Genomic DNA, 12,057 nt, shown 5'->3' with positions numbered 1-12,057 from the left:
ATTCTAAAATGTATGTTTATGTGTTTTAATATAAACTATGTAGTATCTGAGACATTCTCAGCCAAGAAATACAACTTCACACTTGGGACTGGTGTGAGATGGTTTGCGGGATCCAGAAAAATCTCAGTTTGGTCTCTTACGGTGCCTGAAGGCTTTCTCCCAAGGGTTTAGTCCCTTGCATTAAGGCTTTGTATTTGCAGCCTTTATTAATATGCACTAAAGCCTGATTGGGTCACATTTTAAGTAATTGTTAATGATGATTCCTTTGAGAGATATTTATGTATTAATTATTTTTATGTCTCAAGAGTTAACTGTGAGAGAACGGAAAATCACACTGAATGCCAGGTTTTGTTAGGGGACAAGCAAAATGGCAAATCTATAATACTCATACCTCCGGGACTCCAAGCAGCTGAAAAGAAATAGGAGGGTGTTGAGTGTCTTACCAAGGGGAATATTGGAAACAAAGACCATGGAGATAACTTTGAGACCTGTTTCACAGTTTTGGTTTGGTCCAACGCAAGGAAAATATTGAAAAGTTACTTTGACCTGAGGACCTTAGTCTCCTTTCCTCTGAGATTCTTGGGTTAGTGCTTTGGTTTGTGGTGTTGAAGGATTATAGGCAGATTCTGCCGTTTTTGTTTTAATATATTCACTCAATTTTATGGCAAAACAGTTGGATATGCACCTTCTAAGCAAACACCAAAGTGAAGGTACACCATTGAGAATGTGGAGAAAACATTCAAAAAAGAATATTCCCCCCTGAAAATGTCTTCTCACGATACTGACAGTTGCTTCCATGCTTTGCTAGGGCATTGAAAGTCAGTGGATGTCAGCTTTGGCTACAGCTCCTCATTTGTGTTGATTTAAAGGCCCTAATCTCAACTCCTTATGGAGTGTGTAGGTTTCCTTATTGGCCTCTTAGGAATCACTAAGAGATACTCCTCGACTGTATACCTTGTTGCTGTAATTGAAGCTGTTTTGTTGCTATAATTCCTTCCTAATGTTGCAGTTTTAGTCAAGTATTGTTTCCCTCTGGAGGCATTAATTATTACCAGTTTTGAAAAGACCTTTGCTTGATGTGTACATTTTTGCTTCTGGTGCTAAATCATTTCACTGTTTCCTAGTCTACATCTAGGTAAAAGGATGTTTCACCTTTTCTCTTTACTGTTCAGCCTACGCTATAACCTTTTTAAGCACTATAAAATAGAGTATCTTTGTCCACCGGACAGAAAGTCAGCATTCTTCTTAGTTTCATGCATTTCACTAATTTGCAGTACTTATCTCAGAATAGAGGATTTAAATTTAGTTTTATTTGCTATTATCTGTGAAATTATTGGTCACTGGAGTTTATGAGAGCAAATCCTCTTGCTAAGGATTTACTCATGGTGTATGGCACATCATTTTTATACATGTTATTATCCACTATCAAGGACTTCATTGAAATACAAAATTGAAAGGGAGGATATTTACTCAAATGTAACAGAGTGTTCTGGGAAGTATTCTCCTGTTTGAAGTTAAGTAGGTTTTCCTTCATTTTGTACTGGTAACTATTTCAGATTTTAGACAATTAAATGAGTACTCTATGTCTTTGTACATTTGGGCTGTTATAATAAAATACCATGAACAAGGTGGCTTCTAAACAGTAGAAACAAATTTATCACAGTTCTAGAGGTTAGGAAGTCGAAGATCAAGGAACCAGCAGTTTTAGGGTCTGGTGAGGGCCTGTTCCTCATAGAGGGCACCTTTTCACTGTGTGTGTCCTGACGTGGTGGAAGAGGCAAGATAGCTCTCTGGGGCCTCTTTATAAGGTCGCTAATCCCTTTCATGAGAGCTCAGCAGCCCTTACAACCTAATCACCTACCAAAGGCCCCATCTTCTTGGTAGGTAAAATATGTTGAAACCCTAACACAAATTGTAGGAAACACAAACATTTAGACCTTAGCACTCTATTCTTATCAACTTTCATAACCTTTACACACACACATACACACACACACACACACACACACACATTTATTTCCGATCAAAGAGGAAAGACTACCTACTTATGGTTTTACAAAAATCTGTGTGCACCAGAAAAGATTTTTGAAATAAAATTAGTCACCCTTCAGCTAGTTGTTACTGAGTGCCCACACTGAAATATCCTGTTCTAGGCTCCGGAGAAAGAGCATTAAGCAAATTCAGACACATTCAGAGCTCCCACAGAGCCTGAGTGCTAGAAATTGATCCAGACTTCACTTCTAATTTAAATAGACATTGTTCTTCTTCATCCGATTATTTACTAATGGGTCTTATATTCTCCATCCAGTAGGAATAAATTCTCCATAATTAGTGTGCTAATGTGTGTTTTAATCCTTGGAAATATGTAATTTATCCTGAAGTCATCTGCTTCTGAAAGTAGTACAAGTCCACTTCATCATATAAAACTGAAATACACTGAAATTTATTATTATTTTGCAGAACATAAATCAGGAAATAAATTCAATATACGTTACCTGAGGACTGACATTTCAAGCCCTTAGCCATGTGTTTCAGTAAATGTATTTTCTTGTTCATTTACTGCTTCATTTTGAATCATTGCCTCTGCCCCAAGTGGCTTTTGATGTCTCTCCCTTCAGCCTGGATGAACCCATTTCTTTCCAAGAATGACAGTTTCTACAAAATAATAGAAAACCTTGGTCAAACCTGTACAAAACACTTGCTTATTATCATATTGTATAGAACTCCAGAGCAGGAATGATGGAAACAGCTTGGTATAGTCTTTTTTTATTATTATTTGAACTTATTTTGTTCTCTTATAATACAAATAAAAACATGTAATAGTAACTCTCCATATTTTTATGAACATTTTGCCACCAACTCTGAGATTCTCAAATATTTTATTGATTCCAGTGTATTGATGTATGCATGTATTTGATTTATATATTATTGTGTACTTTTTAAGGAGTTTTACATTGACAGCTTGATGCAAACAGCTGTGTATCTCCAACGTTACAATAAAAATATAAAACACTGGCTTAACTTCATAGAAATCCATGCTGAAAGGACATTTGAATAATACTGGTAAAAACAAAAAGTTAATTTCCAATGTTGGGCAATAATTATTAATACTTGCCAGAGTGACCCAAAGAATATCAGTGAGTTCTCCATTCTGCTGCAGATTTTCTCTCTGACATAAATGTCATGTGTGTGTGTTGTTCTCTCAGGAGGTCGAGTTGTGTCGTGTTAGCAGTCAAGAGAAGCTGGGCCTGACAGTCTGTTACCGAACAGATGATGAAGAAGACACCGGCATTTATGTCAGCGAGGTAAGAAACGCCATGGAGGGGAAATTAGAAGAGGGAGACCAGAGGAACAGAGCGAAATGACTCACAGTGAGAAAACCCTTCCTTAAGAGGCTTGAATGTGAAGAATTGGCCATGTTCCAAAACTTGTCACTTTCAATTAGGAAAGTAAATTATGCTGCCCAAGTAATGTAATTATTATCAGCTTGTTTAATGTGAATTCTTTCACCCCAGAATCCCAGCAAGGAAAAGTGCAAAAGTGGTAACATTTTTGAATTCCAAATTTGAATAAATTCCCATAAGAATGCAGCAAGTCCATCAAAGTTTTTGATCCTCAAACATCTGTCCTTCCATTCTACTGTCTCTTATGAGTTCTATTAACAGTAGCACTGGCTAACTGTTTTAAATTACTACTCACAATAATCACATCTTTTACTCTGCTGATGGCATTGATACATTTGAATGCCCAGTGAGTGCATCTATTAGTTTGTTTTATTCAACCCCACAATGAGATTCTACACTTGATCTTAGCCAAAGGCCAAGAAGCAATACACAAGAGAGAGTCTAAAATGCGAGCTACTGTTAGTGTTAATTCCTTTTAAAGACTGTGAAGCAAATTTTACTACAATAGATGATTTTTAAAACTCACAAAAAGCATTACTTTATGTGAAGTAGGAAGGTGTGTTTTTAAAAATTAAGGCTGGGCACAGTGGCTTATGCCTATAAACCCTACACTTTGAGAAGCCGAGACAGGAAGATTGCCTATGGCCAGGAGTTTGACTCTGTCTCTAAAAAAAAAAAAAAAAAAAAAAAATAAAAAAAAAAAATTAATTAGTCAATCATGGTGGCATATGCCTATAGTCCTAACTACTCAGGAGGCTTTGGCAATAGGATTGTTTGAGCACAGTAGTTCAATGTTACGGTGAGCTAGGATTGTGCCACTGCACTCCAGTCTGAGTGACAGAATGAGACACTGTCTCTAAATATAAATAAATTAAAATTAAATATGCTTATGATAAAAAAGTACATAGTTATATGTGCAAAACATACATGTATATATATTTATATATAAATGCAGAAGTTAGACAAACTAGATACTAATTGCTGCTTTATGCTGTTCCAAGTTTTCTTGGCCATAATCATGAAAACATTACCTAATATACTGAACTTCAGCCCTCTCAACTAGAAAGTGAGTATAACAATGCTTATCTTACTGTTTTGATAGACTTGCTTAGAGTATGGAAGAGATAAAGTAATTAATGCATTTAAAAAACACTACAACTCTGTAAGTATAAAATATTATCCTTTATCCCTTTACCAAAAAATTTACTAACTGGCTTCTGCGACTGAAAAATCTCCAGATAATATTCAACTTATGTAGTTCTTTTAAATATGCAATTAGGATAATTCCTCTGATTAGGGTAAGGAAGTATAAGGAAACACCTGTGGAATTGTCTTTTGTAATACGTACAGAGGTAGGAAGGTAGAAGTTTAATATTAGTTTGATTACAGTTCTAAAGATGAGGCTTTAGATTGTGAGTGGCTTTTAAATGGGATAGAGTTCATGAATCACCCCTCACTTCCTTCTAGTAAGTCTCTATTTACTATTTAAATATGTCAGTATTGGAACTGCACTATTCAGGGAAGAGAAAGAAGCCACAGGATCTGAACATATGTACTTGGAAGGAATGTTTTCCTTTTACCTCTTACATGTAATTATAGTGTCATTTATTCTTGATTGATGATTTAAGACTCAATTATTAGTTGGCACCCCTAATAAGAAAGTAATATCTAACATATGGATAGAATGCATCAACCTTATGCTACACTTGAAACAGTTTGCTTCAAAAATAAAGCTTTGGTGCAACAAGCCTAAATAAAGTTTGAAGCCATCATATGAAATCTGATAGATGAAATTACCCCCAGTAAACTGTAAGTCATCACTCAAATTTAGCCCATTAAAATGCTGATAACCTCCTAATAGAGCCTTAAATATCTATACATTCTAAAATAGTATGTAGTAAATATACTTTAGCCCACATGTAAAGTGGTACTAATTAAATGCATGGATCAGACGTGTGTGTGTGTGTGTGTGTGTTTCTTGAGCAATATAGGTTGTAAATTTCTTTATAAATTAATATGTCCATGAGACATAATTATCTTTAATAAGTATGGACTTGGGGCCAGGCACGGTGGCTCACACCTGTAATCCTAGCACTTTGGGAGGCGGAGGCGGGTGGATCACGAGGTCAGGAGATTGAGACCATCCTGGCTAATACGGTGAAACCACGCCTTTATTAAAAATACAAAAAATTAGCCGGTTGTGGTGGCGGACGCCTGTAGTCCCAGCTACTTGGGAAGCTGAGGCAGGAGAATGGCGTGAACCCAGGAGGCGGAGGTTGCAGAGAGCCGAGATCGCGCCACTGCACTCCAGCCTAGGGGTCAGAGCGAGATTCTGTCTCAAAAAACAAAAACAAAAACAAACAAAAAAAAGGGATGAACTTACACTGTAGCTATCAGCTTTACCAAGACAGGTAAAGCAGAATTTAAAATGATCTCATAGAAAGTAAATTTCCTGGGTCCAGAGAGTCCTGGTGTTACTGTCATCTCACGTCAACTGAAGAGCATGTGTGACAGTTGGGATACACAAATGAATGAAGGAATGTGAAAAAAAGAAAAAAAAAGAATGAAGGGAAAAAGGAAGGAAGAAATAGAGGAAGAGGAAGGGTGGAAAACTGGTCTTCAGAGTAAGTTCTGCTCTAGTCCTCACAATTTTATTCTTGTTCATTCTAAAATAGCTCATTTGCATTTTTAGAATCAGTGAGTTTTGATGGAGAGAAATATGGCATGCACTGTCATAAATCAACACAGAATTTTGCAATAGTTTTTCCAAAATATATTTTAAAACCATATTTTTAAGTTATTGAGGGAATGTTTCATATTCAGTTGAAGATGTATGTCCTCTTTATTACAGGTTGACCCAAATAGCATTGCTGCCAAAGACGGCCGGATTCGAGAAGGGGATCGGATTTTGCAAGTAGGTGCTGTAGTAATTTCCTTTAGTTTTCCACGATCTGTCCAAAGTTACTATTTTATTTTTTTCTTTTTTTTTTTTTTTTTTTTTGAGACAGAGTCTCGCTCTGTCGCCCGACATGGAGTGCAGTGGCGCAATCTCCGCTCACTGCAAGCTCCGCCTCCCGGGTTCACGCCATTCTCCTGCCTCAGCCTCCCGAGTAGCTGGGACTACAGGCGCCCGCCACCAGACCCGGCTAATTTTTTATATTTTTAGTAGAGACGGGGTTTCACCATGTCAGCCAGGATGGTCTCGATCTCCTGACCTCGTGACCCACCCGCCTCAGCCTCCCAAAGTGCTGGGATTATAGGAGTGAGCCACCGCGCCCGGCTTATTTTGTTTCTTGTAAACTGTTGAGAAAAAAAAAATTTGTCTTTGCTTTTGGATATTAACATCTACAAAACCAAGAAAAAAAAAATGCTATCATTTAAAACTTATTAAGGATGGTGTGATTTATTAAGAGTGATTAGCTACTAATTAGTGATTCAGATCCCATCTCTGGAGTCAAATTTGACTTCTCTTCCAGCTTGCTTGGCACATTGCCTAACCTCCTCTCATCCTAAGCTTTATTTCCTCGTCTTAAAAAAAATGGTAATAATAACCTATTATTGTTGTGAAGGTGAAATGAGATTATGCACACAATATGCTTAACACAGTGCATAAGTACGTAATAAATATTAATGGCTATTATTACTAGCAGCGGCAGTTATTGCTGCCTTTTCCAGAATAAACTAAGTGAACATGGATCTAGATGTTCCTTTGCTATATGAAATTCTAGAAGTTTGAAGAAGTTTCAACTACAGTCATGCGTCACTTAATATGTTCTGAGAAATGTCATTAGATGATTTTCCGGTTGTGCAAACATTGGAGAGTGTACTTACACAGACCTAGATGGTACAGCTTACTACATACACACCTAGCCTAGCTGGCATAGCCTATTGCTCCTAGGTTACAAACCTGTACAGCATTTTACTGCACTAAATACTGTAGGTAATTGTGACACAATGGTAAGTCTCTATGTATCTAAACATAGAAAAGTACAGTAAAAGCAAGGTATTAAAATTTTATGGGTCCACTGACTTATCTGCGATCCATTGTTGACTGAAAAGTTATTGTGTAGTGCACTACTGTATTTACTAATGAGTTGCTGGGAGATGAAGGAGAATGTGTTTTATTCCCCACTTGGAAATGTGAAAACATAGAGACTGATTACATTTCAGCTTTACGTGAGAGATGGTAAGCAGACTGTAGGAGGGATGTGAGGCTGAAAAGAGAGTGTTAGGCCAAATCAGGAATAGCTGAAAGCCAGTTTCTATCCTAAACCTGCCTTCACCTGCTTGCTCTCTCCTTTCTGAGTCCTCTCCCATAAAGAATGGCTGCAGGGGCCAGGCCCGGTCGCTCACGCCTGTAATCCCAGCACTTTGGGAGGCCAAGGCAGGCAGATCACCTGAGGTTAAGAGTTTGAGATCAGCCTGACCAACATGGTGAAACCCCGTCTCTATTAAAAGATACAAAAACTAGCCAGGCATGGTGGCAGGCACCTGTAATCCAACCTACTCTGGAGACTGAGGCAGGAGAATCACTTGAACCCGGGAGACGGAGGTTGCAGTGAGCCGAGATGGCACCACTGTACTCCAGCCTAGATGATAGAGTGAGACACTGTCTCAAAAAAACAAGAATGGCTGCAGGGAGACACACAAGGTCCCCAGCTCCTGTAAACAGATCAACCCCAAGATAAGACCAGAGGTCCTTTGGGATGGAATTTCACTGCTGATCACAACTGTGAAACAGAGAAGAGGACTTGAATGATAAATCCAGGGAGCGATAAGCTGTTAAAACGTCACTGCCACAGTTCCAGAGCTTCTATTTCTCCTTGTTGGACACAGACCCCTGGAGAGTGTTTTTATTTTTGTTTTTGTTTTTGTTTTTGTTTTTGTTTTTGGATTCCACACTTTTGGAATCTGAAAACCAGGGCTTCAAAAATAGACAAGCTATTGTCCAGCATTTGGAGCACGCCGTCTCTGTTTAGGAAGACAGGAGCATACACAGATGATTACGGTACAGCGTGACACTGTCATGGTAACATTGCCTGCGCTGCCTGGGCACATGTCCTGCCCAGCCTTCTGCAGCTCTCTCCCTTATTCAGGACAACACTCATGGAATCACACCACCTCCTCACCGCCTGTTCTTCTTCTAGCTAGATAGTGCAGAGCTCCTTTTTCACCATGGACCTTCTGCTAAGGCTCCAAACGGGAAAGAATACAAAGTGTGAATTAATGATCGTTTGGGTTCCCACTAGTTATCGGAAAACCTCAAGTTTATAATTTCTCCTTCCAAGAGCTCCCTAAATAGTGATCTACAGTAAACAAAACAGAGCTATGTCTGTCATACATGGGGGAAGGAAAAGTGAACCAGGAAGCGAAGACATAGTCTTGTTGGCCACCACATTTCTGTCATCTTTAACACATGCACATGAATAAATCAATGAATGAAACCAGGGTATTCAGTGGAGAGAATAATAGGATAGATGAGTAACATCTGTTGGAAAGCTTTGCTTGTATAGCCTCCTCAAGAAATTAAAGGGACCATTTTCATGTATCATCCAGATAACAAAAGCTTCAAAAATGTTTTACTATTTTTTAAATGTTGAAATAATTTTAAATATATTGTTCACCTTGTTAACATCTCCAGTAAAATATACTGAAAATAATGTAATCATTTGATGCTCAGAGCCATGTTATACCCAGCATTCATTCCACAATGCTATAATAGAGTAAAATGCTCAGTGATTGGAAAGTCTGGAAAACCTGTGCCCCAACATGAAATGACCTTGTCTGGATACATTTGCAGATGCTTTAGGTCTATATTGTGTCATTTTTCTTACTCCTCCCTTGCTGTTGCCAGCGAGCAGGTCTTCCTCTTGCCAGCTACTTCACATCTCATACTTTCTACTGTACCTGGCGCCCTTCCTAGTTCCCAGCTAACCACTTTTCTGTAGGCTAGATACACAAATACAGTTATTAAAATTTCATTCATTTGTTCTGTGGGTATAGTTGGATAGAAATAAAGTGGATGTGTTTCCATACATGCATACTGTATGCTATGACACTTCCAAATCCTTAGGGATATTGTGGGCAGATAAGTTTTTCGAGAAAATGCCTACTAGATAATAAGGCATTCCTTAACGGTCTAGGTTCACTAAGGAAACAATAGCAGGATGTTGAAGTGCTGTTTTCTGCCTGATTACTTTATATTCTGTGACAAACATGTCACACTTAATACATGTCCCACTAAAAAAACCTAGAATACAATTCTGTCTGCACACATAGGAAACAAAGAGTCTTAAGGGTGATTATGAAATTATATTAAGTAACACTTAGACAAAATTGTACCCAGAGACAAATAGCTCCCTTATGGTTGATGAGGAGATTATGGGATACCCTGTAATGAGCAGTTAATGACTCCTTTCCCAGAGAGATGAGAATGGGAAAAACAGAGGATTTACCTCTTATCCTTAAAGTTTCTCGGATGGCTTTTACTTAAATGAATCCCTTAAGAGCAATTGTGATTTTAATTTTCTGTTCTTTTGACCTAAGTAAAGTATGTCAATGGCCCTGCCCTCATTGTGTAGCCAAACTTTTCTTAATGTAGCATACTATGGGTCTGTAGGTGACCTCACCCAGTGACATCTCACTCACACACACACACACACACACACACACACGTGCTCTCACACAAAGGGGATTGTTATACAGTAGGGATTGTGCAGAAGAGAAACCAGAAACCAGATTCCTGAGAATAGTTGTGGTTCTACTGTGTTTTTAGTCTGCAAGGAAAGTTCTTCTTTTTCTTTCCTTCACAGTTCTGTCTGCTGTGTCATTTCCAGGAACTTATATCAAATGTCTCCAGGAATTAATCAGAGGACATTTTCTCACACAATTTCAGTGCTGAATATGGCATTTCTGAGTCAGATAACAAGAGTAAAAGACCACATATGTGACCAGCTTTCCAAGGAGTTTCCAAAAAGGCAGTGCTATATTCTCCTTTTCTCCTTGGGATGGTAAACCTGTAATATTCCATGTAAACAGCCTAATCTCATGTTGGCCAAAAGCTCAATCATGTTCCTAAGGATGACTTCCTGACGAAACTTTACAAGAACTCAAACAGTGAAACAACAGGACTTCTAATGGGCTCTCTCTTCATTTCTCTGTTCTACACATAAACTGGTTGATATGGTTTGGCTATGTCCCCACCCAAATCTCATCTTGAATTGTAGTTCCCATAATCTCTGTGTGTCATGGGAGGGACCCAGTGGTAGGTAATTGAATCATGGGGGCAGTTACTCCCATGCTGTTCTCGTGATAGTAAGTGAGTTCTTGCAAGAACTGACGGTTTTATAAGGGACTTTTTTACCCTTTGTTCAGCACTCATTCGCTCTCCTGCCACCCTGTGAAGAGGTGCCTTCTTCCATGATTGTAAGTTTCCTGAGGCCTCCCCAGCCTTGCAGAACTGTGAACCAATTAATCCTCTTTTCTTTATAAATTACCCATTCTCAGGTATTTCCTTATTGCAGCGTGAGAACAAACTAATACCCTAGTTCTCTTATTCTTTTACTTTCTTCCCTTTGGATATTTCCCCACTATTTCTGTTGTTTCCACATCTATGTCTCTATACTTTGATCACCTCCTTTGTCTCCATAGTAAAATATAAACACATTTGAAATAAATCTTTTCTTATTGCCTAAGATTCTTGAGTTTTCCTAAGAAATTCCATTGATGGTTCAATGTCAAGAATTTGAGTTGCCCACCTACCTCTGGTACAAAAATAGAAAAAACATAGATATTGGTATATGGAAGAGAAAAGCTATATTACATCTCATTTCTAAGCTTTTAGGACTTTACACACACACATACAAAACACACTCATACACAGATACAGGAGATTGGGCCTACAGTGAGATTTTGAAAGATCTATCCATATAAGTACCACAGATCTCTTCTTAGCCAAGGCAATATCCATTCTGAAACTAACATTTACATATGGCCATGTACAGAAAATGAGACAGTTATGTTAAAAAAAAAAAAAAAGATATAATTAACTTTCTGACGTCTTACTAAAGAAAATCAGCTAGTATTATAAGATATTCTGTAGAATAACATTCCAGACAGTTATGTTAAAAAAAAAAAAAAAAAAAAACCTACCTGCTGTCTTTTCCTTGGTTCTCTTTCCCTCTGTTTTCCTAAAGTGGAAGTCCTCCATTAAGCTATGTAACATAACTACTCATCTGTCTCTCTCCCTTATTGCTGGGTCCTCCACTTTCATGTCTGTCTGGTATTTTCCCGGCACAGCAGGCTGCATTCCCACAAACAATCCTGTAACTATAAGCCATTATTTCAGGACCAAGACCAACCGAAGGTGGAAAACTCTATCTGATTCTGTTCCTCAATTCTTTTCATTCCTTGAGAGGTATCTTTGCTGAAACCCATGGCTACATTTCTTGCCCCAGTATCAGTTTGGGTATAAAACTAATGTCCTGAGTACAATAGCATCTATCAAGTGGTTGGCTAAAGTGTGGCACTTATTTTCTAAAAGAAATAATAAATTACATTTTAATGTCAGGTTTCTGTGGCAGTGATTTCATCTGAGGTATGATCCTGAAGGTAGAAGTGTTTCTGCAAGAAATGATCTGTTGCCCCAAAATAA

At 38.1% G+C, this 12,057-nt stretch overlaps 1 protein-coding gene across 2 annotated transcripts in view; it reads left to right on the top strand.

Annotated features, from left to right (window-relative positions):
• PDZRN4 (PDZ domain containing ring finger 4) overlaps positions 1 to 12,057 on the top strand; it is a 136,774-nt gene that overhangs the window by 111,226 nt on the left and 13,491 nt on the right. For both annotated transcript variants that reach the window (XM_011999060.1, XM_011999062.1), the window contains 2 exons: positions 3,207 to 3,305; positions 6,256 to 6,318. In XM_011999060.1, the coding sequence (XP_011854450.1) occupies positions 3,207 to 3,305; positions 6,256 to 6,318 (162 nt within the window). The remainder of the gene's footprint in view (positions 1 to 3,206; positions 3,306 to 6,255; positions 6,319 to 12,057) is intronic.

The sequence above is a fragment of the Mandrillus leucophaeus genome, unplaced genomic scaffold (genome assembly GCF_000951045.1).
Source record: "Mandrillus leucophaeus isolate KB7577 unplaced genomic scaffold, Mleu.le_1.0 Scaffold580, whole genome shotgun sequence".
NCBI classification, from domain to species: Eukaryota; Metazoa; Chordata; class Mammalia; order Primates; family Cercopithecidae; genus Mandrillus; species Mandrillus leucophaeus.
Note: the sequence above shows the minus strand (reverse complement) of the source record. Positions and strands in the feature narration are given on the sequence as shown.